The 26,456-nt window shown below is 48.9% G+C and overlaps 11 protein-coding genes across 11 annotated transcripts; 4 read left to right on the top strand and 7 right to left on the bottom strand.

The window, feature by feature from the left end:
• Positions 1-2,481: 2,481 nt before the first annotated feature.
• Positions 2,482-3,298, bottom strand: LTR64_007367 (uncharacterized protein; the record flags this gene model as incomplete). The annotated part of the gene is made up of 2 exons (XM_064901687.1): positions 2,482-2,813; positions 2,860-3,298. The coding sequence occupies 2 exons, from the start codon at positions 3,296-3,298 to the stop codon at positions 2,482-2,484; spliced, it is 771 nt and encodes a 256-aa protein (XP_064752763.1).
• A 2,839-nt stretch (positions 3,299-6,137) lies between these two features.
• MRPS9 (37S ribosomal protein S9, mitochondrial) lies at positions 6,138-6,972 on the bottom strand (the record flags this gene model as incomplete). Its single annotated transcript, XM_064901686.1, has 2 exons — positions 6,138-6,229; positions 6,282-6,972. The coding sequence occupies 2 exons, from the start codon at positions 6,970-6,972 to the stop codon at positions 6,138-6,140; spliced, it is 783 nt and encodes a 260-aa protein (XP_064752762.1).
• Positions 6,973-7,335: 363 nt separating this feature from the next.
• TEF4 (elongation factor EF-1 gamma subunit) lies at positions 7,336-8,815 on the top strand (the record flags this gene model as incomplete). The annotated part of the gene is made up of 3 exons (XM_064901685.1): positions 7,336-7,365; positions 7,419-7,608; positions 7,785-8,815. The coding sequence occupies 3 exons, from the start codon at positions 7,336-7,338 to the stop codon at positions 8,813-8,815; spliced, it is 1,251 nt and encodes a 416-aa protein (XP_064752761.1).
• Positions 8,816-9,265: 450 nt separating this feature from the next.
• Positions 9,266-9,989, top strand: LTR64_007364 (uncharacterized protein; the record flags this gene model as incomplete). The annotated part of the gene is made up of 2 exons (XM_064901684.1): positions 9,266-9,407; positions 9,526-9,989. The coding sequence occupies 2 exons, from the start codon at positions 9,266-9,268 to the stop codon at positions 9,987-9,989; spliced, it is 606 nt and encodes a 201-aa protein (XP_064752760.1).
• Positions 9,990-12,404: 2,415 nt separating this feature from the next.
• On the top strand, positions 12,405-14,234 carry PHO5 (acid phosphatase pho5; the record flags this gene model as incomplete). The annotated part of the gene is made up of 3 exons (XM_064901683.1): positions 12,405-13,763; positions 13,817-14,009; positions 14,062-14,234. The coding sequence occupies 3 exons, from the start codon at positions 12,405-12,407 to the stop codon at positions 14,232-14,234; spliced, it is 1,725 nt and encodes a 574-aa protein (XP_064752759.1).
• An 852-nt stretch (positions 14,235-15,086) lies between these two features.
• Positions 15,087-16,117, bottom strand: LTR64_007362 (uncharacterized protein; the record flags this gene model as incomplete). The annotated part of the gene is made up of 2 exons (XM_064901682.1): positions 15,087-16,048; positions 16,114-16,117. The coding sequence occupies 2 exons, from the start codon at positions 16,115-16,117 to the stop codon at positions 15,087-15,089; spliced, it is 966 nt and encodes a 321-aa protein (XP_064752758.1).
• A 975-nt stretch (positions 16,118-17,092) lies between these two features.
• LTR64_007361 (uncharacterized protein) lies at positions 17,093-18,366 on the bottom strand (the record flags this gene model as incomplete). Its single annotated transcript, XM_064901681.1, has 2 exons — positions 17,093-18,063; positions 18,114-18,366. The coding sequence occupies 2 exons, from the start codon at positions 18,364-18,366 to the stop codon at positions 17,093-17,095; spliced, it is 1,224 nt and encodes a 407-aa protein (XP_064752757.1).
• A 335-nt stretch (positions 18,367-18,701) lies between these two features.
• LTR64_007360 (uncharacterized protein) lies at positions 18,702-19,721 on the top strand (the record flags this gene model as incomplete). Its single annotated transcript, XM_064901680.1, has 1 exon — positions 18,702-19,721. The coding sequence occupies one exon, from the start codon at positions 18,702-18,704 to the stop codon at positions 19,719-19,721; it is 1,020 nt and encodes a 339-aa protein (XP_064752756.1).
• A 597-nt stretch (positions 19,722-20,318) lies between these two features.
• LTR64_007359 (uncharacterized protein) lies at positions 20,319-21,275 on the bottom strand (the record flags this gene model as incomplete). The annotated part of the gene is made up of 1 exon (XM_064901679.1): positions 20,319-21,275. The coding sequence occupies one exon, from the start codon at positions 21,273-21,275 to the stop codon at positions 20,319-20,321; it is 957 nt and encodes a 318-aa protein (XP_064752755.1).
• A 411-nt stretch (positions 21,276-21,686) lies between these two features.
• Positions 21,687-23,226, bottom strand: PPT1 (Palmitoyl-protein thioesterase 1; the record flags this gene model as incomplete). Its single annotated transcript, XM_064901678.1, has 3 exons — positions 21,687-21,722; positions 21,773-21,948; positions 21,999-23,226. 3 exons carry the CDS (start codon positions 23,224-23,226, stop codon positions 21,687-21,689), a joined length of 1,440 nt encoding a protein of 479 aa, XP_064752754.1.
• A 1,415-nt stretch (positions 23,227-24,641) lies between these two features.
• UGA1_2 (4-aminobutyrate transaminase) lies at positions 24,642-26,195 on the bottom strand (the record flags this gene model as incomplete). Its single annotated transcript, XM_064901677.1, has 1 exon — positions 24,642-26,195. One exon carries the CDS (start codon positions 26,193-26,195, stop codon positions 24,642-24,644), a length of 1,554 nt encoding a protein of 517 aa, XP_064752753.1.
• Between the last annotated feature and the right edge of the window lie 261 nt (positions 26,196-26,456).

Below are 26,456 nucleotides of genomic sequence, written 5' to 3'. Positions count from 1 at the left end.
ACCAGATATTCTAGTGTAGATTGAATGATATGACAGCGTGTGTGCGCCGTCCATTCCACAAGCTCGTTGTGTTCGCAGTATTCGGCCATATGAGAGGGAGTCAAGACCTGCACCAAATTGAATAACCACTCTTGCGCTCTCTGCTTCGCAGATGAAGCCCTCGCTTAACTCAAAATGCTGGGGCGGCGTTGTGCCTCTTGCTTGCCGTTCGCATCAGCGATCTTCCCTGCTGCCTTACCTGTGTTGATAACGCAGTATCATACAGTAGCGTCACATTGAAACTAGAGCAGGTCTTGACGTCGGCGACTCAGGCTCAATGAGTGAACCTAAGCTAAGGCTCGTTCGTTTTGGTCATTCTGTAGTGCGGCATGATTTTTTCTTGAGGAGACTTGTGGTTCTACTGGTACATCCGAATGCGTAGACTCTGATGCATGATTATACCACGAGCTGCATGGTAATTGAGTTCACCTCTCGCTGAGCTATTGAAATTTCTTTGCAGCAAGAAGTCAACAAGCAGGAAGCTAAGCAGGGTTGTGATATTCGTCATTCAGAGTGGAGATGCGTGCTGGATGTTGGCACACCCCATCGAAAAAAGGGACCGGGCATTCTGGCGCGAGGGCGTTCGCCAGAGCGGCCGCTTCTCTAGCTGTGATGTGGTTGGTTTCTGCTTCAGCAGTGATCAGCAATCTGTGTTCCGTGCTGCAGGTCTCATGTTGCCAGCCACGGCCCCCATAGCAAAAGTGACGGGGTCACACTGGCAATTTTGGGGTGGTAACCTGACGCTTTTGCTGTGGGGGTGTGCCAGCGCATCCAAATGCAGCCACAAATCCACCATCAATCAACGTGCATTGCGCTCGAGTACGTTGCGGTCAGACCGTCGGGCGATAGAGGTTCGGCGTTACAATCTTCGATATCGTGCGTAGGCCTTTGCGCATAGGCAGCGTTGCAGGCTGAACGGTAGTCTGCTAAGCATACCGCGACAAGCACATCTTCCATCTCTTCGCTTAGATAGTATCGAAGAAATCGCGATCCTGGATCTTGTGCATGTGGTGGACAGATTGACGAAGTTCGGTACCTGCGGTGATATGTTCCGGGAGCGAGGCACTCGCTCGAGCGTACCTGCAGCCAGGAGGTGGGAGAGATTTTGCATGGTCACCCCAACTTCAACTGAAGCTTCCTTCATGCCCTGTAGAGCTAAGCGATGTCATTGTGGACTGCGGAATGTCGTGTTGCAGGACTCAGCCAGGGAAGATGCGATTCGCTTCAAAGTCAATCGTCGACATGAGCGGTCTGAAGGTCAAAGCGCAAACTGGGACGTTTTGAGTACAGTCAAATACAGCGTAAGCATCCACATACCCATACGACGACGTGACATTCTGATGAGCTGCTGTGTTCTGACTGCGCTGAGCTAGAATGAAAAAGGTTAGCTTATTGCCATGCATTGCAGTGTACAGTAGTGGGACGAAAATATCCCATCTCGGTATTTGGAAGCTTCGCTCGACCATGCATGCAAAGGGATCCGGAAATTCGGGATTTTTAGCCTAAACCTAAACACAACGCGCAGGGTTCTTGATTCAGGCACGCCTTGAATAATCAAGCCTGTTGTCGGACAGTGGTGTGGAATGGTCGAAACTGCAGTAACGCCTGGACAGCAAGCAGAGAAAGACAGCTGTAGAGTAAGGCACAGATCCAACCAAGCACGAATGGTGTGCGTCATATGGATAGCTTGGACATAGCTAACGCATGCACGACAAGGATCTAGCAGCGACGACTACCCAGCAGTGACCAATAGATATTATCTCACCGGGCTAAGACTTGACAGACAGCACGCCCGGCGTGTACTCGTACTCCAGCTTGTCCTTGGTTTCACGAGCCAGCGTTCGTGCTTACCCTTGACCTGCCGCTGCTTGATACCATCGCAAGCCTATCGGGCGCTTCCAGCCTTCGTAGCACTTCCCACCTTCCAATGTATTCAGAATCGGGTTTCAGAGTCAATATCGTAACGTCTGCAGCCGTCAAAGCAGAAAGTCATGTCTCATCTCATTCAAACAAGCCGAGCAGAAATTGAATGGTCAACCGCAAGAGATCGATGTAAGGTGTAGACGGAGAACGCCCACCGTACCTGATGCCTATTTCTGTATTTTTGTCCGTAATTATCAACCGCAAAGGATCCAGAAGTGCCTCCCTAACATCAAACGTTTCCAAGTATATATGCACAAGATTTGTAATTGCGCTGCCGTAAGTAGTTTTCAGCGCAAAATAGTATGACAGTAAAACTTTTGAAGTATTAATCCTTACATGACGTTGCCGATCCAGCATATTCGTACATCGTTGATTGCGACATCAATCATATCATCGTAATGAGAGCGTCGGGAGGACCCCGACAGCATAAAATGCAATGCGCCAGGAATGCAATTTGTAGCCATCCTATAAGACGGGGACAAATTTCAGCAAAAGAGCCGGGACCTGCGCTTTCGTGGCTTAACGTTCGTGCGATCCAGGTCCTAGATGAGTCTGCTCTTCGGAAAGCAGATCTAAACACTGAATGAAAACGTCAATGATTTGCTCTTCCCACAGACCCATCTCGTAGTCGACAAGACCAAACTTCTCAACTTGGTCACACAAATGAACCAGCTTGTCGATCAAGCTTTGTAGCGCAGCTGCCGTCAAGTATTCAGCAGGCTGCTGTTGGGTTCTGATGGCGGTTTCCGTGATAGATTTCTGTTTCTGACCTAAAGCTTCCCAGGCATGATTTAGCTCACGCCACAGCACCAGCCTTTGAGCGTGAGTCTCTTCGTCATCGTGGTGCAGACCTGATACGAATTAGTCACGAAGAAATCTATTGTCTGCGGCACTTACCAAGAGCACGTACAGAGCCGAAAAGCCATTCTGTAATATCAAGGAGTTGGTCACTCGCTTCTCGGACTCTACCGGCAGTTATTGCGTCAAACGTAGCGCGAAGCCGCAGTTCATATTGTCTTTTGCCCTCTTCAGTAGCCTGGCGTGACCCCACCTCCTCTACAGTCTGCTGCGGCGTCGGTTGTTCTAGTACCGTGTATTCGGAGGTTGAGGGTGTGAATGGAGGCTGAAGTTGTGGCCTAGCAAATGACATCGACGCATATGGCTGCTGCTCTGCCTGGGAGGTCAGATACTGAGAAGGCGCCGAACCACCTGCCACATTGCTCGCGGGGTCGTTTTGTTGCATGTATTGAAGACCTCCGCTCCCAAACTGTCCAGCCATTACCTCGATCGCAGTCGATTGGCGCTGCTGTTGGTACGAAGGCATGCCCTCGTACATTGAGTGCTGAGCTACGGGTGGTAGCATTGATCCATGACCGTATGTTGTGTAATCCTGCCGACCTGAACTTGGTTGAAGTTGGTGCGTTCGCGACGGATCTGGTACGTATGAAGATGGGTATTGGAGTTGGTGGGAAAATTGTGGTTGCTGGTAAGTATAGCCATATTCTGGCATGTAGGATGTCCCACTTGGTTGCGCGACCATGCCTCTACGCGATGGTGAAGACGCCGTGCGCGTGAATTGTTCTTGAGGAGGAGGGCCCATCGGCTGGCCCGGAGCCGGGCGACCAGAGCCTGACAACTGGTATTGAGCGCCGTATTGCGGTTGCCTACGCTCACCTCCATCCATTTAAGAACAGTCGCCAGATCTGCGTTTTTGTCGCAACTTGAACAGCACTCAATCACGGTATGAGATCTGTTGAGAGCGACCCAACCTGCACCGCCACGTATCCTTGGTCAGACCTCGAAATAAGTTGAGTCCAGAACGATGTTGGCTCGACCGGCCTGACATCAAAACGAGGTTTGCTACTACTACTGCCTGACGCGAGAATGCCCGACAACTCCTGCCCAACAAAGAGAAAGTATCGTGATCGATTACACGTCTAGAGGAAAAGCCAGTACCCAGTCGCTATGTGCCATAGGCGTAGATTTCGGCGGCTGGTAGTAAAAGAGTGACAATGTGAGTTGGTCGACTAAAGACGGTTTGCGGAGTTGCGTATGCTCTTTGCTGAAACTGAGGTCAGCGATAATGCAACGCCAGGTCACTCGGTCGGGCGAGGTCGAGGACTGCGGTAGGATGGAAAGTGTACGGGCGATTGCTGATACGCAAGAGCGATTCGTTTCACACTGTTGTTTCCAGATGAGATCAGCAGTAACGAGGCACACACGAGTCAGAGTGGATGTGGATGGAAGTGGGGAGGCTAGAATTCGGCTGATGCGGGACCTTGAAGAGCTGCAAAGAGTGTAAATTAAGAACAACGAGCGAACAAATCCTGCAAGGAAGAGAGGTGAAACGCGGCAGGTGAAGAGGGTTGGTTCCTAAGAAGTGGCGGGCGCAATCACAATGCATGAAAGAGTCCGGAGACAGAGATTTGGCGAGATAGAGATGTTTTGAACTCTGATGCAATGTGCTGGCCGGACTAAAAGCTTTTTTTCTCAGATCTGAGCGGACTCCCAATAAAACGACTTGCTCCCGGCATGAAGTTGACATTGGCATTCGGATACGGTAGAACAAGCTGAAGCAGCTATCTTTCCCACGACCAAATGCCACGAGGGTGATGGCCATTCAGTGTGGCTTTCGAAACATAGAGCAATGGTGCAGGTAGCGGCACATGCTGGCAGGTCAGTAACAAGGAAAATCGGTAAAGTAGTGCAAAGTAAGGCACCAAGTGTATCTTTCTGGTCTGGTTTCCAAGGAAGCAAGAACTGGCGACAGCAAAGAGGAAGATTCCAGGGGCATGTAAGAGTGGGGATAAATGTGTGGCGCGTGTGGGTAGAGCCAGGGCCTTGCATGATACAGATTGGCTGGAGCGCATAGTCACGACGCATTCGACCTTGACTGGCAGGCTATGTATGCTTCCAAACAAGTCGAAAGTTCCAACAAGTACTCGATATATCTGAAGTATGTACCGTTGTCATGGATGAAGCAGAATGCGTGCTCGACCGGAAGCAAAGAGAGCGCACTCTGATAGTACTACATACAGCATATCCGGAAGCGGATGTTGAGCTCTTTAGGGTTAGAGTCGATGTGGCTGATGATCATGGCTGTTGGCTTGGCTAAGGATCAAGGCGATAACTTGAATGATCTGATACACACGCAACCACGCACTTCTTAGGCCAACGTGGCCGTGATCTTGTAACAGCACAAAGGCGCTGCGAGCCACAGAGCACAGGACATAGTACTTAACATGATCGAAGTGTCAGATTTGCGGCAGAAGCATCGGCGGCGATGAATATACCAAAAACTCCACTTGGAAAAGCCACAGCTGCCGCACCTTCACATTACGTGGTTACAAGATCTCGAACAGCTTGCTTTGATGTACTCTTGAGTAAATTGGTCGGTTGTGTCTGACACGAGGAAAACAGGCAAGCAGTACGAAGTTTAATTTGGAAATAACTACCGTAAATGAACCAGTCGCATTTGCAGTGGCATAGTGGACTCGAAACAATCCTGTGTAAAAGCATTGTTTCACCTGCTGCAAGGGAGCATGCAGCCATGGCGGACCCAGCTGCACGTCGAATGATGTGCATTCTTAGTGCTGCGCGCTTTTACGGTATGCATCCGAGAGCCTTGAAACTCTATCATACAAACTCTGTCCTCAACATTGCTATTGTCCCTTCGAATTTCCCAACTGAACAAGAACAGACGTCGCATGCTTCGCACACGTAGCTAGTGATGGCTTCCTTTCCAGTGGCACAACAACATCATCTCGGGAACACTAAAAGTAAATCAGGCTAAACGACGGGATTGTGTTTCTGTGTCAATAAAAGATAAAGACCTGGAATGGACATCAAATCCACTGCTGTGAAGGGTTGGGCCAACATTTTCGGATACTGATTCTGCTTGGTGTTGAGTAAGGAGTTGATCTAGGTGTATCAGTCTGAGGCGATGCTCGTAAGACCAGGATTTGTATCAATGTACGTCTTGTCTCGCAGTCTCTTCCGTTGTAGCAGTTGTTGTGAGACCAGCAAATTGTATAAGCATGGGCATAGCCACCAACAGCCTGAAGTGTCAGGACACACAAGCTGCGCTGATGCACCCACAAGAACACCGCTGTATTCCGGATGCGACTGGTTGATTGCGCGGCTTCGAAAGAGCAGATAGTGTTGGTAGCGCAGAACTATCTCTTGACCCAAGTTGGCTTCTTTCTTGCCTTCAGTCGACCAGGCTTTTTCCTTTCGACACGTCGTGGATCTCGTGTGACACAACCAGCTGTCACTGAAGTTAGCACTACCCTGATACGGTCAAACATAGGATGACTTACCTCGTCTCAATATAGGTTTCAGAGCAGGCTCTTGCACAAGAAGCGCTTTCGCAAGACCGAGTGTAATAGACTCGGCCTGCCCAGTAACTCCACCACCATTAGCAAGAGCGAAGACGTTGTACTTGTCAATCCTGCTTGTGACCTTCAATGGCCACAAGGCACTCTCGCGGTCGTGTATACGGGGAAATGCATCAATAAGGCTTCTTCCATTGATCAAAACCTCGCCATTGCCCTCGACAAGAAAGACTCGTGCAGACGATTCTTTCCTGCGTCCGACTCCTTTTGACCTGCCATAAGCGTCTATCGTTCCGGGAGTCGCTTGCTGGATTTTGGCCGCACCGGGTCTTTGATATCTTAGCAAGGTGTCACTGACAGCCTCGGGTCGTAATTGAGGGTGTATTCGATTGAGCCGTGTGAGAAGGCGTAGGATTTGTGCGTATTTCGATGCCCTGACACGCTCTCCACTACTGGCTCGATATTGACTTAAACGCAACCAAGCCATGCGTGGTGCCTTGTCTGGATCAACCTGCGGCACACGCCCGTATTCATTCACTAAAGACTCTAACTCGAGGAGGTCGTCTGTGAACATAGGAGCCCCAGTAAAATAGGAAGGTGACGCAGGCAAGATTCGAGCTGGGGCATCCATTCGCGTACGCTCAAAATCGATTTCGGGGGCTGCTCGAATCTCCATCTGCTCTCGTATGGCTGCTGTGCTTGTATATTGTGCCCGTTGGGGCCACTGACTGGTTCGACATCGTTGGCAGGTCCATGTCGCTCGATTTAATACCGACGACAATGGCCTCTGCGCCATCGCTGGAACTGGTTGTAGTCGCTTGATGCTCGAGTATTGAGGTGGTCCGATGATCAATTCATAGCGAAGTGATGAGTGTCTATAGCTGTCAAACACTATCGACGGCCATTCCAGTGACAAGGCTTAGCAAGGCTGACACATCTTACGGCGCAGTTTTTTATCCCACTCTTTCTTTTTACCCACCTGCAAAGTTGTTTCATACGCTCTTTACAGTATTTTGCAAAGTTCTTAGACACGCTCAAGATGTCTTTCGGAAAGCTGTATGGCTTTGATGTAGGTGGAAACCTACTGCATGACTGTTGGCAGTTTACTAACATCAAACGCAGGGCAATGCCCGGACCATGGTCTGCTTGGCCGTTGCGAAGGAGAATAACCTCGACATCGAATATGTTCAGACCGACCCTAGCAAAGGCCTCTCCGCTGAGTACACCAAGCTGAACCCTCTGAAGAAAGTCCCAACCTTTGAGGCAGCAAATGGCTGGGTCCTTTCTGAGGTTATCGCTATTGCAATCTACTGTACGTTCGCCGGTCTACACCTCGATTTGCTTATAGGATGAGTCATATTATCACATTCAGTTATCCCTGGCATAACATTCTTGTTGACTTTTTTCAATTCTGATCGCTTCATGTTGCTCACCAACTAGCTTTACCAATTTTGAAGTGCTGCAACAACAACTAACAAACTCCGATAGTCACATCCCAGAACGAGAAGACGACCTTGTTAGGCAAGACTAAGCAAGACTATGCTCAAATTGTGCGATGGATGTCGTTCGCCAACTCCGAAGTCCTGCCAAACCTGGGCAACTGGTTCCGACCCTTGATCGGTAGAGACCCATACAACAAGAAGAACGTCGAAGATGCAAAGAACGCCACCCTAGAGGCTGTTGCCGTCCTCGAGACCCACTTCTTGATCAACACCTGGTTTGTCGGCGAAAGAATTACCTTGGCTGACTTGTTTGGTGCCTCTCTTATGGCTCGCGGTTTCCAGTTCGTCTGGGACAAGGAGTTCCGAGAGAAGTTCCCTTCTCTTACCCGATGGTACGAGACTGTCACTAACCAGCCTGTATGGAAGGCCGTGGTTCCAGAGCCCATCATGGTTGAGGAGGCCGTCAAGTACACTCCTCCCAAGAAGGAGGCCAAGCCAAAAGCCGAGCCAGCTCCAAAGACTGAGAAGAAACCAGCCTCAAAGCCGGCCGATGATGAGGACGACGAGCCAAAGCCAGAGCAGCCGAAGCAAAAGCACCCTCTTGAAGCTCTTGGCAAGCCTGAGCTCATCATGGACGACTGGAAGAGAAAGTACTCCAACGAGGAGACCCGAGAGGTCGCTCTTCCTTGGTTCTGGGAACACTACAAGCCAGAGGAATACTCTTTGTGGCGAGTTGATTATAAGTACAACGACGAATTGACCATGACTTTCATGTCTTCTAACCTGATCGGTGGTTTCTTTGCTCGTCTCGAGGCCAGCCGAAAGTACATTTTTGGAGCTGCCTCCGTTTATGGTGTCACCAATGACTCTGTCATTCGTGGTGCATTCATGGTACGAGGTCCAGAGGCTCTGCCAGCTTTCGATGTCGCTCCAGATTGGGAGAGCTACGAATTCACCAAGCTCGATGCTGGCAAGCCTGAGGATAAGAAGTTCCTTGAGGACATGTGGGCATGGGATCAGCCAATTGATGTCAACGGAAAGACCTACGAGTGGGCTGACGGAAAGGTGTTCAAGTAAACCACTTGTCGCCCTAAATCGGTCAGGCTACTGTACGTGAAATGTAACGACGACAATGACGATGATGGAACGGATGTGTCATGATGTGGCAGGTGGGTAGAACCAAAAGATAAATAAGATGAGATGAGATACCATGAGATACTCAGAATAGTCTCTGGTCCTTATAGATTGTCTTCTCGATACCATCAGCCTAGAAGCAAATTCCAACTTCTTCGAAGCTGAAACCAAGATCCTTCACAGAGAAATATTCACTGAATAAACCGTGCTCCGCTCATTCGCCACTTGCTTTTGTCAGCACTTAATCCCCCGTGATCTGGTTCTCTACATCGAAGAAAGAGCCACCAAGTTTCAGTACTGATTTCGTAGCATCATAAATCAAGCCTCCTCGTAACACTGCTTCGGTATCAATCACGCTTACCACACAGTCTGCCTTGCGATATGCCCTTCATCATGGATGACCAGCTGCCAAGTATTTCTACGATACGCGTAAATCAGCACTCGACGATCCCACCACAGCTCCGTATCAAGAACAGACGTAAGCGCTATCTTGAGCGACATCCCGACTACTTTGATTTTTCGCTGGAACTTGCAAGTAAGTAAAACGGTAACAGACGCAGGAATCCTTGCAGGCGAACGCTATACGCACTCAGCATCTCATCTACACTATGGACAAATGACGTGACGAAAAGGACACATTCTGACCATATCAGATCCTCTTCTCTACGACCGACTAATTCGTCGCTTCCAGACACCCACGGAGCGCGAAATTGAATCTCGACAGAAAGGATATGCCGGCTCATTAGAGGCAGATTTGCTTCGGTCCGAGGCCAAGCTCGAGGATGTCCATCAGCATGCTGACGATATTTCCTATTCCTACACACAAACAACAAACGGCGAAATCATACATGTCTCGAATGAGGACGCAGGCGAACAGCTGACCAAGGACGAAGCGCAGAGGCGTTGGGTAGACGCCATGACAGAGCGCTTTGTGGCTGGCAAGGATGATGATTTCGATTACAGCGCTGTCGATGAGAGTGAGGAATATGATGATCGGCAGACGGAGGAGAGGGAGTTACAGGAAGAGTGGTTTGATGAAGAGCAGCCTGATTCTTCGCCGAGGGAGGGCGAGCAGAAGACATGTTTGGATGGTGAGACTGGTATTCAGGATTTCTGATCAAGGCGTAGGTCGTCTGGCCTCGATCATCTATCATCTGTGGAACAGGAGAACGCGCAGATATTATGTTCTCTACTTACTGGACCCTGCACCATTCCGACTTACCACAATGCGATGTTTAATAATGCTAGTGTACGAACCGATTCCTTCAGCTAGGCATTGATGCTGCAAGCCACGTCGTGGTCAGCAAGGCGTCCTTCAGATAGCTGCACGCTGCGACAAAGCGAGTGGTTGCTCTTGCCGACCTTCGCGCTCCTGCGTTCGATGATGTGGATGCAGAAGGGTTGAAGTTAAGGTAAGATCTTAGGAGACGGGACGACTGCAGAGTGCGGAGCCTCAATCAAAACGTGCGGTCTTCGATTAGCCGAACCAGTTGCTATTCGAATATCGCAGACATAGCGTATATGGTTGCAGGTCGTGGTCAGAAGGCTCAATACACACATCGACAAAGTTGTCGCATCTTCGTCTTGCATCAAGCCAAGTCTTGGCTCGCAGTCCTCGAGTCCATGGCTCTTGAATCGATACGGAGTTTGTGTGTGTCAGTTTCGTGGCCAGAGAAGAGCTCCGTGAATTCGGGTATTTTGGACAACTTTGCATTGTCGAATGGAGCCAAGCATTCTTGAAAAAGGCTTACAGCGCAGTGCGAGGTCGTGGTTGTACGAGGGCTGGTCAATAAATGTCTGGGCAGACGTCTACACGTGCGAGCACGTGTAGTAATTGACTGGCCGCGGAAGCGACGCAGTAGAGTCCTGCTCTCTGCACGATCTGGCGCATGACACAGGCGATGATGATCATCCAGATCCTTTCTGGCAGGTAGTCGATCGCCTTTTAACTGTGAAGAGGCGTTTTTGTACGAAGACGAATGCCAGTATCGTATCATCGGGTCGATCGAAGCATTATAAACGTCGTTCAAGCATTCTGATGACTTTAGAAGTTCTGTCGGAAACCCATAGCCGATTCTAGCTTCGCGTCAGCTCAAGTGCTCATCCTTGCCGGAGCATTTCCTTCGAAGATCTCTCTGCCACATCCCAAAACGGCTGGAAGTCTTATCGATTTTGATCTGACCATGACCGATTTGTAGTTTAGATCACAATTCATTGTGGCTTCCACAAATTTGGTAGTCGATTACATGTTTGACTTCGATAGCCTTGAAGCAGTAGCTTTAGTTACAGAATTATGTGTACGAATGCACAATGGTTCCATATACAGTTCTGCACCATGACAAACCTGCCTGTTCTGCCCGACTGTCCATTTCTTAAACACCCGAATTCTATCTTCGGCTGCTCGCGACGTTTATACCGACGACTTTTAGCTTGACCGTTCATGCGCCCAGGACGCCCAGAAATGCTTCGCCAAAGTCTTCGCTAAAGCATGTTCGTGGCGGATACTGTCAGCCAAGGGAGAATAAGAAATTGGCTGCATAGTCAAGTCGCATCAAGACACCGCCAAAAGATGCTTGGAAGCACCTCGATCGACATTCATTGTTGAGGTGCGATGCTGGCCAATCATTGCACCCACGTGGTAGCAGAAGCACTCGGAGCCTCGCCATCGACTATACTGAATAGAGACTGGTTTCCGTGAATAGTGTCTTGAAGACATTCACTTTTCTCATGCGATTATAAGAAGTTTTTTCTTCTTATCGGCAGATCCTGTGCACCTGAGAGTATTACTTGTTCGGTATAATATGGCTGGGAGTTCAGAGGCTCAATCCTCGCTGGTCGAGCTTCCTCGTTATGCTCGAATAGACAGGATTTGTGGCTCTACAACAACCTGATGTAATGAAAATATTTCTCACTCACAGTATCGCGACTCCGAAGGTGGCCACGAAGCAATTTAAGTGCTGATTTCACCTATGGTTCCGTGAAAGCGAATGCCTAAAGGCTAGAACAACCACTTCTGGAGATTCGTCAATGGAGTCGCATGCGCAGGCCAGGCCAACGCCGCTGGTAGGGTTGAGCTTCAACGTCTGATGAGAAGCTTGATTATTGGCTTGCTGCGTGCAGCTCTATTCTCGATGTAGAAGGGCAGCCCGATGGAGCAACTTCCATCGTGTATCTGCCTCTACCTAATTTTCGATCCACTCACGCCGTGACATATCGTCTCAAGAATGCGTCTTTCTCAACTCGTGCGTGCTCAAATGCACATCATTTATTGGTGTGACAAGGATCGATGACTGACGAAGGCCTTTTTGAGTTGCAGGTTGTTTCTGCTGTGAGTGCACTAGCGATACAGATTGCATATATGTTCCTTGTCTCTCGAGTTCTCTGAATTTATCTTGACTTTGTCTTCCAAGCATCCGCCAACACTGCTAAGACTACTTGGCACCTTTTTACTTTTGCTTGACATTCTTGTTCAACATTTGTGATCGGTTCAAGTACATAGGACAGTGCCTCCTCACTGCAGGTATCAGACCACATGGCTACCAAGACGGCTGGCGGCAATGCCGCATTCCACAACTTTCACAACGACTTCTCCCACATCCAAGACCCAAATGAGCGAAGACGACTTGCACTTGCGGAGATCGACAAGGCTCCATTCGGCTGGTACCATGTGCGAGCTATTGCTGTCGCTGGTATTGGTTTCTTCACTGATGCCTACGACATTTTCGCCATCAACTTGGTCACCTCTATGTTGGGTGTAGTCTATTGGCAACGTGCGAAAAAGAACCCTGGTCACATCCCATCCACATCCGACACTGCTATCAAGGTTGCAACTTCTGGCGGTACAGTCATTGGACAGGTCGGTTTCGGATGGCTTGCCGATATGGTCGGTCGTAAGCGAATGTATGGCCTTGAGTTGATCCTTATCATTTTCGCAACTCTCGCACAGGCTCTGTCTTCCTCCTCGCAAGCTATCTCCATCGTGGGCCTCCTGATCTTCTGGCGTGTACTTATGGGAGTAGGTATCGGTGGCGACTATCCACTTTCCAGCATCATCACGTCTGAATTTGCTACCACAAAATGGAGAGGCGCCATGATGGGTGCTGTGTTCGCCATGCAGGGTATTGGTCAGTTCACCGCTGCCATTATTGCCCTGATTGTCGCTACTGGTTTCAAGGGATCATTAGAGAGTGCTGCCAAGGTTCAGAACTGCTCCGGCGTGTGTGGCCTTGCTGTCGACAAGATGTGGCGTATCATCATCGGTTTCGGTGCTGTACCAGGCTGCATCGCGCTCTACTTCCGTCTGACCATTCCTGAAACACCTCGATACACTTTCGACGTTGCTCGAGATGCCGAGAAGGCTGTCGAGGATGTCAAGGCTTACACGAGCGGTCTGCCTGAAGGCAAGCCTGACGAAGTCTCCCGAGCTGCTGTGCTTCAAGATTCGCGAGTTCGTCTCGATCCTCCTAAGGCTTCGTGGGGTGACTTCTGGCGACACTATGGCCAGTGGCGACACGGCAAGGTCCTCCTCGGTACTGCTGGTTCATGGTTCTTCCTCGATGTTGCCTTTTACGGTCTCGGTTTGAACAACACCATCATTCTTCAGGCTATCGGTTACACTGGTGGCAGCAATGTATACCACATCTTCCGAAATGCTGCTATCGGCAACTTGATCATTGTATGCGCTGGCGCAATTCCAGGTTATTGGGTCACTGTTGCAACAGTCGATACTATTGGACGAAAGCCAATTCAGTTGATGGGTTTCACCATCCTCACCATCCTGTTCATCGTTATCGGTTTCGCTTACAACCACTTGGGACACAACGCTCTTCTTGCCCTCTATGTCCTCTGCCAGTTCTTCTTCAACTTCGGTCCCAACGCCACAACTTTCATTGTAAGTCATCTAATACTCGCAAAACGATTATGCCGTACTGATATTATCCTCAGGTTCCTGGTGAATGCTTCCCAACTAGATACCGATCCACCTCGCACGGTCTATCCGCTGCCTCGGGCAAGGTCGGCGCCATCATTGCTCAGGTTGTGTTTGGTCCCCTACGAGTCAAGGGTCACCCAACTGAAGCCAACCCATCCCCATGGTTGAACCACGTCATGCAGATTTTTGCTCTCTTCATGTTCCTTGGTACGTCTTCTTAGCTTTCCAATCTTCGACATACCTTCTAACGTCACTCTAGGTCTCTTCACCACTCTTCTCATTCCAGAGACCAAGCGCAAGACGCTCGAGGAGCTTGCTGGTGAGGTTCCAGGTACTCCAAACTATGACCCCGAGACCGCTGGCCATCGCAAGTCGTCAGTTCTGCCCGACCACAGCAGCGGCGAGCGCGATCTGGGGGAGAAAGCTGTATAAACAAGATAGTTACATGCTTGGGTACATTGATACTGTGTCAGAAGTCTGGTGTATATTAAGACACGAGGGTTTGATAAGCCAGGATGTGAGCATATGTGTCTGCTCGTGGCTGAATAGACATAATTGACACATTCACGTTACCTTTTTGCTTTTCTCGAACACTACTTGAAAGTAATCCATTATTTCATACTCGGAATGGATGGTGAGTGTCCTTCGATGTGACCTGTGCGATACCCATTTCCAACTTCGTCTGTCGGATAAGTTTACTTTGCAGTGAAGACCTCAGCTGAAAGTGGTTAGTCTGGTTGGGATGCCATTTACAGCCCGAACATCCTCTACCCAAGCCGTGTGTCCTACAATCTATTCAAGTCCACTCGGCTAGGTACGTGAAGACTACGCATGCAACGCTGGCAATGGTGGTAAATGAATATCCTCTGACAGACTGCGTGGTGATGTTAGATCGTGCTTAATTAAGGGACGAATTGTGCTTCGTATTTCAAAGCTAACTTTTGAATAACGTGAACGTGATTCTATTTTCAGACCTCTAGGCTTCTTCCCATGATATTTTGGTAGCCACCGCAGCTTAGCCTGTCAAACCACATCGTGTATCATATACTAAACGAACCATAAACACAATTGGTACATTGCACTCATGCCCCCTCCCAAATTGTACGTCATTGATAGTGCTGTCTTCCTTTAGGTCATCGCACCGTGAAAAAAAGACCAGGGTCTAATGTGCCAGGTAACGCCATGCTAAATATACTTGAGTAAATCGAAGGTGAAATCAAAGTGTGCAAACCGCTGCGTAAAATTCGTGAAAACCCCGTCAAAATATACGCCTGTCGTTAGATATCAGCCGAGGGTGGCTCGTTCAGGTGGCGCGTTGCGCCGGTGGAAGAATGAAGAAAGTGCAAATTTGGGTTGTCTTCCTGATTTCGATTGATCGTGAGCTGCTTGTTGTTTTCGAGAAAGGTCAGTCGATTTGCTTCTCTGCTCAACTGGTGGTAGAGGTTGTGTACGTGGTAGTCGGACCGTCTTGAGCATTCGTGATATTCCACCTTTTGATTTCTCCTTTAAAGGATTGTCTGTAATGGTATGATTCTCCTTGGCGACCTTCGGGAGATCTGGTAGGCTTTTGTTGAAGTCCGGCTGGCCGAGTGATATTGCTGTACTCTGTTCGACGGGATCAAATTCTTTTGTCTTTGACTTCTGCCTGGCCAAGCTCGGGAGATGGGTTAACGATTTTGTAGCATTTGCCGTCTGCGGTCTTGCCATGGGATTCTCCTTCAAGAACGAATATACAGCAGTGCCTTTAGACTTCTTCAGTTCAGTGCGCAGATGAGAAGGTTGCGCCGTAGTTGAACGTTTTCCGGCATCGGAGAATCTCTTTCCAGCTTCCCCTGGCGTGACTCCTGGTGTGGTCAATGGCGTCGTGGCATTTGTCTGGATCGTTTCTCGTTTGGATGTATCCGAAGGCGTCGCTGTATCATTCCCGCTTGATCCTGGCCATTCTGTCTGCGACACTTCCGGTTGTTTTATTAGGCCTGCGACCTGTTCCTTCTCAACTTGCTCCCGAGGCTTCTTGACTATGATTTGACTCGCAAGGTACCGGAACGGGTCATCGGTCATCTCATCGGAGTGAGGAATAGAAGAGAGAGCTTCGATGCATGCCTGTTTCAAGGCGTCTTCGTCTTCAGCAGACAGCTTCTGCCGGTCGATTATCGGAGACTTGGGTACGAAATGGAGGTCGTTGGAATCACCGAGGTATTTTCGTTGTTGACTCGACTGTGTCAGGTTAGCACGATCGACGACGACTGTTGATGTGGCAATATTCTGACAGCAGCAGTCCTGACTGAAAGACCACGCAAGACCTTCATACCCATCTTGCCTGCCTCTGTACCCAGCATCAATCAGCACGTCGAACAGCTAGTACGCGGAGGACCAAGTGGACCGGAGGAATTGCGAAGTTGCGTTCTTGAATTGCAGCAGATCCGACGGAGCTGATCGAGATCGCGAACGAGAGCTGCTGTGCGGGAAGGAAGTTCAGTAGGAGGTAAGTGACTGGCGTCTCACAGAAACAACTGACTAGAAGGAAAGGAACACAGAGATCTCGGCCAGCCGAATGAAACTGACTCGAGGGAGTACAGGTTGTTCAGGGAGCAGATTAGCACGAAATACTACTGTTAAGCGAGAGTGCTCTAGCTCGAAGACCTGGTTCGGGTACTCCGTAATCTGTACCAGACCCGTGGCTGCTGATCTTTTGTAAGTGCTAGAGAGAAAGAAGATCTCAATATCGAAAAGGAATAGCCTTGCCCGACTTCTCGCGGCTGTGGCTGACTAGAGTGATCCGACTAGTGATAGATAAATCCGTAAGCTTACCTGTCACGACCACTTGGTACAAGCGGCTCACTTGTGTAGCTGCAAAGAAATCATTGGCGAAGTCGAGTCCTTGGCGCATGTTGTGATAAGCGAGTTTCGCGTACAGCGAAGACGAACGTCGTGATTCGGAGATCTCACGACTCAAGATGAAACAGTGGTTCATTTGCACGCCCAGGCTGCATAAGGAAGTTTTCGATCGAACCCTTGCATGAAACGATGATTGGCGCTTGTCAATAAGCCAGACCAGAAATGGTAACAGCCCGCTTGCTTAGTCTTGTGCTACGAATAGATTCAGGAGCGCCGAAAGATACAGCAACGGTTATGTCTGTATACATGTTCTGCGTCGCTCGGATACATTTTCTACCAGCAATGTTGTATCTGCAACCAACACGGCAGTCGCTTGACCACCACAAGAACGCCATCGCTATGCCTAAAGAGAGTCTTGCTGGTCTATCCATTATCCGTCTTCTGCCATAAAATCACATCATCAACAGTCCGGAATCTGAAGTAAGCCCACCTGCTCGACTACCATAGTCGTCTAGACCTCCGTATGAACCCTGACCAACTCCTCCCTTCGACTTGGTTCTTATGCTCTTCTGTTGTTCTACCGTCACAAACTTACGACCTAACTCCGCTAGACCTTGTACGTCCTGACCTAAAATCGATAGGATCGAGGTCATTGTGACGTCGTTCGCTTGTGCCTTCGCTGCCTGCTGCAGTGAAGTCGCTTCATCGCCACCAGTAGGGCTGAGGAGTGACAGTCGAGTGAGTAGCGCTTGTATATTTCGAAGCTGAGGTAGGTACTCCGGACTTGGACTCGTCGAAGAGAGAGCAACGTTCTGGTCGGCGAGATACGATGGGGGCATCAATTCAACCAGCTTCGACATCAAGTGGAGCCTCTCTTGAAGCATTTTGATACTGTTGAGTCTCGTGGTCAAACCTGCGATCTGATCTTCCTCTTCTGGTGTCAAGGAAGGTCCCCTCAGTTGGGTCTTTTTGTCTTCTTCTGTGACATTCTTGTTGCCTGATGCTTGCTGTTCTTGACTATCTTCGGACTTTGTTTGCTGCGCTCTTGACACTGCCGTAGCACTTCCAGCTCCTTTAGCAACATAATTGATAGCTATCATCTCTGTTTCATCGGTCTCAATGACAAAAGGCACATGTCTGAACCTGAGAGCAGCTGCTTCTGAACCATCCACCTGCATCGCACCTTCACTCATTATCTGATCTCCCTCCGCAAGACCTTCATAGACCGAAATAGGGAGTCTAGCTTTCGAACCTTCAATCTGTCTGAAAGCTTCAGGGTGTATCGCTAGCAGGATTCCATTCTCAGCATAGAGTGTCGTTAACTGCTTGTGAAGTACTGCATGCTCTGGGAGGGGTCCATTCTCGGGACAAAGTGTGAACCATCCCACAACTTCTAGGGCTGGATCCTTGTGAACTTCTTTGTCTAGAGGAACAGTTAGCACTGCATCTCGAAGCGTATTTGTTGCTATTTACACTGCTCAATGCGCTTGTTGGTCCAGTCATCTGTTTGGTCAAGCAGGCCGTTATTGATCTTAGCTGTAAATGCGTACTCTGCAGAGACCTGTCCCTTCGACTGTTGACCTAGTAGGATACCTGCTACAGGACCTTCAAGCTGTCTTACACGATGCCTCGTGATCAAGTCGGAGGCAGTAAGTAAGACCAGAGGATGGACTTGCACTCTCTGACCGCTTTCCGGAGCTTGAACTGCTACGAGAGGTGTCGCCATATTCGCCGGATAGAATCGATCTGTACTAGAAGCATTGGGGCACAGTGCTAAAGTAGTGGAATGATTAGCAAGATCACAAGGACAATATGAAGCACTTCAGGCACTTTCTCATCCCGAATGTTTGCCTGCGGCGTCATTCAGGCTTCAAGGCACCAAGCAGCGCGTTGATCGAGCGCGTCTCGATTCGCACTAGTACGTGAGCACTAGCAGCCTGAACCAGACTTGAATTTGAATATGAGCGTCCCCACATATATATATACAAAGCGTCAGAACACCTGCTCTGCGCGATGGGACGATGCTGATACCAGGAAACTCTCAGCGAACTACAGATCAGGATGGACCAAGTCGTCGAAGATAGATCAGCCCTTTTTGCCAACGTTCTTCGACATCTGAAAGAAGTGAAGGAGAATCCATCTGTCAATCTCAATGAAGAACTGCTACTCAGAGCATCAAGAAATGCCGACTCGCATACTCCACCACTAACTCTCTGGGAGACATTGAGAACAGGCGAAGAGACCTTGCAAATCCTGCAGCAGGATCCAAGACCACTAACTCGGCTTCTGGAGCAGGTTGTCCTTTCATTACCCTTTGATGAGCTCAAAACTACTATCACTTCGCAGAAGCTGGAAGAAGGGCTGAAGTCTCCTTCTGTCCCTGTACAGCTACTGATCCTTGCTTATCTGCGTAAAGCTACTGACCTACCAAGTGGTGCTGCATTTGTCGCCTGCAGTCCTTCTTTAACGAGCGTCCTTGTTACTACCTGGCTATCGACTGAGAGTACTGAGGTATCAGACAAGTCACTTGATACCCTCATTGCTCTACTAGAGGTGGACAGTCCTTCCTCAAGCACCTTTGTAGTTACCCATGCAGCTAGTGGCGAAGCATATGGCCAAGGGTTGCTCTGGCGAAGGATCTTCTCAGATCCAGGAGTGTACAGTCTGCTCTTTGAATGGACTACTCTAACCACAAAATCAAGACATGACGTGACGACAAAGAAGGGTTTAAAACAGGCCACTATATCGCAGGGCAGAATGCTCGACTTTATTTCTAGGTCGGTGGAGATCGATTGGGCTCAAATCACTACTTCCACACTGCCTGATGTTGAGAAGATATACATGAAAGGGGATACGAGCAATCAACCCTATGCAGGTCTTCTAAGATATGCAGTTTCTGATATGATTGACCCGGCTGACGATCTGATGCAATTCTTGAGGCAGGATTTCTTCCTGAAGTTGCTCAATGTGGCTGAAGAGTCCAACAGCAGGGGTATGCCGGTCAGGTTGCTTGCAGAACTTCAGTCAAATACAGGAATTGGTACAGGTCACTCCGCAAACGGCAATGGATTGCACTTGTAAGTGAAGGCATGCGCAGGACGACATGTCGGGAAAGAAATCCAAGCCACGCAAGTCGTTATGGCTATCGGAACGTGTTAGAAATCAGACGCCGCGTGGCGTGTACATCACACAACAAGAAGAGGCCTCACGCCGGCCATAAAAGGTGCAGAAAGCAGACATTCAGGGGCAAAGGATTTCCTCGGGCTGTTTACTGGCTCCATCGTTTGCACTGATCCCGCTCATCTACTAGGGCATGCAAGTATTCAGTCCTACTTACGATCTCGCCGACCATCGATGAGACATAGCGAAGTCACCAGGTGGTATTCTCAACCAGATATCGTGAGGCGACCTCTTGTACTCGGTGATGTTATTGGTATTTAGAAGTGTGACGGCAGCTCATCGAGCCTCCGGGATTCAACAACAACCTGCCAGAATCGGTCAATTTTCCTACACGTTAGTGAACTGAAGGATGCAGCAGTTTTGCTTCTTTGTACACTCTGGCCTTGGTACTCACGAGAGCTGGTACCACGTCGAGCACAGTCAGGCAAGTATACTGGAAGGGCTCAATGACAAAGTCCAATAGCTCAAGAGCCGTATGGTACTAGTGCCCCAATTTACCTAATGCCACGCCTTGGTCTGTGCTTCCTGAGGCAAGAAAAGCTCCCGAGCACATTCTTCTATACCTCTTGGACTTCTCCCCAGTATTTGTCCAAGCAACGGATCGACAACCTCACACTCGCCAATTTTTAAGCCATCGAACCACCCCACCCAACTTTCAACCAACCACTCCTCCCTCTTTCCATCCTTCAAATGAAACTTCTTCGCCTCCTCCTTACCCACGATCTTCACCTCAACCTTCCTTCCACTCCTCTCCTCCAGCAGCTCCGCGACACGAGTAATAGTCGTAGCTCTCGATCCCGTCAAATTCAGCGTCTTACCAACATATTCCTTGTCGCCCTTTGCAAGTTTCGCCAAGATTTTCGCCGTACCTTCACCTAAATCATCCCACGTTACCCATGCAACTGGACCATCCTCAGGAATGACAAAAACAATATCATCGCTATTGTCCTTCGGTATCGGATACGGCTGGAACCCGGCATAAAGCCACCAGCTCTCCACATAAATACCTTGTCGTAGGACAACATAATCCATCCCGGACTCTGCAAGGTACTCAACAGTCTTGATGTGCGCCTGCTGTACACCCGCCACACTTTGCATGCCTGTCTTCCCGCCAAACATCAAGCTTGTATAGATGATTAGCTTGATGCATCCTGATGCCTTGGCGGCTTCGATGGCTGTTTTGTGGTGAAGCCAACGCTCAACACTTGGTGATGGGTACGAGACAAGGAACAGTATATCGGCCCCGGAATCTGCGTAGGATCTTTGAAGTTGTTCTGGTTGGGTCAGGTCACCTTGGACAATGGGTATGTTTTTCTGTTTGGCTAGGGTCGAGACTTTGTTGGGGGAAGTGGTTGAGATGATGAGGTCGGAGGTTGGGATTAGGTCGTGTTCGAGGATGGATTGGAGGACTCGAGAACCTAGATTACCTGATGTACCTGTCAAGAGGACTTTCATAGTGGATTTCGGTAAGTGTGTTTCTGCCCAGATTGAGAAGGAATACTATCTGATGCAGAAAGCTATTTATCTCATTCGTGCGATGGCTCTATGTTCTTGTCAACCTGATCTGCATGATTTACACTTTCAAACTTCAGGCTCTTTTGATCATAAAGATTCCGTATTTGCAGAAACATGACGTAATGACACAGCAGAGTGTGAACAGCAGTCGAGTAGAGTCCATCGTGTATCTTGAAAGCGTTATACAAAACTCCGAGCCGTTCGCTATGCACACAAAATTGTAGACACAGGGTATTCATCGTCTCTGTCGTGATATCTGAGCCCTTGCAAGGCAAACTTCATGGTTGTTGCCGTCTATTTCTAACAAGGCTTCCAACAATTCGGTTTCGGGTCTAGCCCCGACTTCTGTTTCTACATCATCTGCATCAGGGAATTTTGAGCATACGCCTGTCCATATGTTAGCGTCTTCGCCAGGCGGGTAGGGAGAGTATGCTTACCATAGGCTTGATATCTGGGTGGGGCACGGCATCAAACTTGTGGTACTCAAGCTTGAGTTCAGGTCCGATATTTATATAGGCGCCCTTGTTCTCTGTTGCATCACAATACTTGGGAGCCGAGAAGACAGTAATGCACTTGCCATTGTGCTCGACCTCATAACCCTCCATTCTCACCTCTGTGAAAGTGTTAGCTCACGGCGTGATCATGAAGAAGGAAAATACGTACCATGAGACCGAATAACAGCTTCGAGGCCGTTGTTTTCACAGAACCTCTTGGTCACATCAGGACCAAACTGTAAGCCAACACCACGCTTACTCGGGCCTCGACCAGGAGCTTGCTGAGGATCCGTCCATAACATTTCCATCATGAGACCTGCTTGACCTGGTTGTCGTTGCTGATGTCTGTTGAGCTTTCTTATGTCATCCAAGCTCGTTTTGTCGTCTGAAAATAGACCACCGTGTAATGTCAAATATTTCTTTCCTATCAGTGTTGCCAGAGGTAGTGCTGAGAAGGACTCTGAGAATATCTTGAAGACTCGCTCGCTATATTTGGCTTTGCATTCGCCCTCGAAACCATATACTCTGTTCATGTCGTCTGTTTCGTGATTACCTCTATTCAGGAAGAAGTAATTCGGCCTAAGCCATTTGTAGGAGTATAGTAGGAGCGCAATCTCGGTCGACCATGATCCTCTGTCCACAAAATCACCGTTGAAGAGGTATGCATGGTCTTCGGAAGGATAGCCATTTAGTCTGAAGATTTCCAGCAGGTCGAAGTATTGTCCATGAGTGTCGCCACATACAGTTAATTTCGTCTTCTGAGCCACCTCCATCTCGACCATTGTTGGCTCGTCATATACAATGTCGCGTACGGCCTTGACTATTTGGTAGACGTACTTCTTGTGTAACTGCTTGCCATCCTTGAAGCGCGTGATCATATCGTCTATAAACTCTTGGGTCATTTTGTCTCCCAGTCGTACTCCGTCGTAATCTTCGGGTACAGCTATCGAGGCAATATCAAGACCTTCGAAAGCAGAGGGAGGATCTCCAACCTCGATAGCCTTCAGAAATTGTATTCTCTTAACCAATTTCTCGCACTCGGCTAGCTTGAGCTTCGCATCCTTATTGTTCGGCTCTTTCTTGACCACTATCTTGAAATCTCGCATTGCATCCTTCGAGTTGAGGATTGCAGTATTGGCAATTGCTCTCCTCCAGTATGCCTTGACGTTGGCAGGGTCTAGCTCGAGGGCTTTCGTGGCATCAGCGATGGCGTAGCCATATGCTTCCAGTTTTATGTTGGCTTGGGCTCGATTCGAGTAGAAAGCTGGATCCGTGCCAACCTTTTCAATAGCTTTCGTGTAGAAATCAATGGCAGTGGGCCAGTCGTGCTCCTTGAACGCCTTGTTGCCCTTGTCCTTAAGGGCTGTAGCCTCAACCTTGAGCGTATCTGTGGCCATATTGAAATCGAGGTTCGAGTACTTGGAAAAGAGGGCGAAAATAGCAGAACTTTCAAGTTACTGGGACATGTTTAGCAGGATTAGAACTGACGATGAACTCGAACGCATCACTTCTATGGTCTCGTGCCTGGATCCAAATCTAAAAGACGTTCCAAAAGTTTCGGCGACTAGTCGTACTGGCCATGCATACGTCGTGTAGATCATAAGTGGAGTCGTCTTCTGCTCGACCCTCTCCAACTACTGTTACTCGTGTTATTTTAATATATTACTATATTATAAACGCATTGACCACATCAGAGCACAGTACTCATTCCGCTTTGTTCCCAAACGAACGCACGTGCGCCGACTAGTACATATTGACATCCACTCTGGTTCTCTTCTCGTAAGGATCGCATCCAGAAAAACAATTGCATACCAAAAACTAACAAGACGCCAGCCCTAAAAGTCACCTTCTACCCACCCGAGTTCGAGAAGACCGGGAGGATGTCCTTCTCGCGCAATTCCCGTGCCTGCATGGTCTGCTCGATCGTACAATCTCAAAAGGTATGAGCCGAAGTGGTTGTGAAGACGTACAGCAACTGACACAACCATAGCAATTCATGAGCAATGGCTGCCCAAACTGCGAAGAGGTCTTACAACTTCGAAACTCCCCCGAAGCGATCGCTGAGTGCACGTCGCAGCAGTTCGAAGGCGTCATAACAATGGGCGATCCGAAGACTTCGTGGGTCGCGAAATGGCTACGACTCTCGGAATATGTCCCTGCTGTGTATGCGACGAAGGTTAGTGGCACATTACCAGATGGTGTAATTGATGCGCTGGAAGATCAGGGTATACAATATGTGCCGAGAGACGGTAGCGAAGCAGATGGAGACCGATCAGCCAGGGAATAAGAGTGAACGTTACAAGAATCTTTCAGCTCCTGAATGCTACAGTAACGACTCGAACTGCATGTTGGTCCTATTTGGCCGTCAAGGTATTGGTTCTCGATTAGCGATGGAGTTTTGGCGCAACAAAGGACGAGGACCTACAAAAGAGCACTTATTTGTGTCTCTGAAAGACCTGGTACTGCAGACATATCTTTGCTGTGATCTAGTCACACCACTTTACTGCCCCAGAGAAACAAAGTCACGTAAGATGGTATGAACGTGCAATGAAATACTATCTGCCCACACACGCTCAGACAAAGATCCAGCAAGCAAGGTGTACTGGTTATTGAGAAGTCCTTGGAAGATATCTCATATGCTTCTCTGCATGAAGAAAATTCACAATCTCGCTTTGAAAATGAAACCTTGAAAGAGAAAGTACTATTGATTGCAACACCAGACTTTTGCCCTTTCAGCTATTACCATCCAGCACATGCACCTTACCTAGCAGAAACGCCATGCATAAAAAAACCTTCTGTCTCCTGTCCTCAGCTACTGCATGTCCGCAGCCATCTTGCTCAGTCTGTCAAGCAATATATCCGCATGGTGTTTCTGGAAAATCAACATCGGTCTCAATCTGACAGCACTAGCACCGCTTCCACCAATGTTAATGCCCATACTCTTGCCCCTGAGTAGGAACTGGTCTCTCTGTGGATGATCCCAAGCAATGAATGTACCCTGTTTCTTACCTCTCAGGTTTTTGAACTGCTCAGGATACTGCTGCTGAAGCTGCTCAAGACCACCGAAGAGGTAATCGCCAGTGACGGCGGTGTTCTCGACCAAATTCAGTCGTTCAATCTCGTTTATGATAGCTCTGAAGAGGATTGCTCGAGCTGGATCACCCATCCAAGTGTTGAATTGTCGATACGGCTTGTTTGGTCTTAAAGCGGCATTTCCGAAATAGTAACCTGCTGTCTGTGCCTTCTTTGAGAACGTGACCATGTCAGGTGGAGTGGACAAATTCCAGTGGTCGTGAGCCCAAAATTTACCAGTAGCGCCCACGCCAGTCTGCACTTCGTCGACGATCATGAGGACGTTATTGCGCTGTGTGATTTCGCGTAGACCTTGGAAAAAGGCTGGTGTCGCATGATTGTCTCCGCCTTCGGACTGGATTGGTTCGATGACAATTGCAGCGACTGGATTATGGTAATTCTTAATGATGTGCTCCGCTTCCTCGAGGCACCTCTTCTCCTCGGCTGCGTTCTCGGCCTGATGTTCGTGAAGAGGGTACTTGAGCATGGGGAAGGAACATTGTGGCCAGTCGAAAGCTGGAATGTCGAGTTTGTGAATAGGCTTGCTGCGGGTTGTGGACAGACTGCCAAACAGGCGACCGTGGAAGCCAGTCTTGAAGGCCATGATGGAATAGTTTGGTGCACCAGGAGCGAGATTGTTCATGGCAGACTTCATCTCATCTTGAGTAAATTCAGCATCTGGACCACCTCTTTCTTGTTGACGCTTCCACATGAAAGCTGCTTTGTAGGCTGTCTCGTTCGCATCCGATCCTGCCATGGCTGTGAACACCTGGTTTAACCCACGTGGCGCAACTTTCAGAATACCAGTCTCGAGAATATCAGACCAGTCTGCTTGAGGAAAGTTGCCGAGAGCTGGTCTGTTGATAATGGCTGAGATCATATCATCCGAACGGGCAACGTCTTGAAGTGCAGGATTGTTGTAGCCAATTGGTATGGAAGCGATCTGAGCGTACACATCTAGCAGGACGTTACCATCTAGATCTGCAATGTAGTTTCCATAACTCTGTTTGTAATTCGTAAGCATGTTCAAGCTGCGAGTGTCGAAGACTCTATTGAGGTCAGAGATAGCATCCTTGCTTCGCGGACCTGGTATCGCAGTTGCAACTCGTGGGCCAGCCGGCTCTTGTTCGAAGAAAGGCCCTGGCTCGTTTGGCTCTTCGTATTGTACCTGAGCTGCCACTGCTGCTTTTTTGGTCCCTGTTGCAGAGGCGAGAGACCGTACAGATACTCGGTTGGTGACATTGGGTCTGGTCAAGCCTCGCAGACTGGATGTCAACCTGAAGAAAGAGGCCATGCTGGACGCGACTCGGTGTGCTGCGAATGTGTGTTTCTAGGAAGTCAGTAGACCGACAGCTGTTACAAGTGCAGTAAGTATGAAAATCAGTACACACGGGCGGGGAAATCTGCAGGGAAGCAGGCGAACGATAGCTGATCTCCGTCACACGCCTTACAAACTCTCTGCACATCAAGGGTATCCTACAATGCCGTAACACCCTTGCGCGGATGCAGGCCGTATGTGGTCTGTCCAGAAAACAGGTAATGCAGACTAAATTTT

This window comes from Lithohypha guttulata (genome assembly GCF_036872675.1).
Source record: "Lithohypha guttulata strain CCFEE 5908 chromosome Unknown scaffold_5, whole genome shotgun sequence".
NCBI lineage: Eukaryota > Fungi > Ascomycota > Eurotiomycetes > Chaetothyriales > Trichomeriaceae > Lithohypha > Lithohypha guttulata.
Note: the sequence above shows the minus strand (reverse complement) of the source record. Positions and strands in the feature narration are given on the sequence as shown.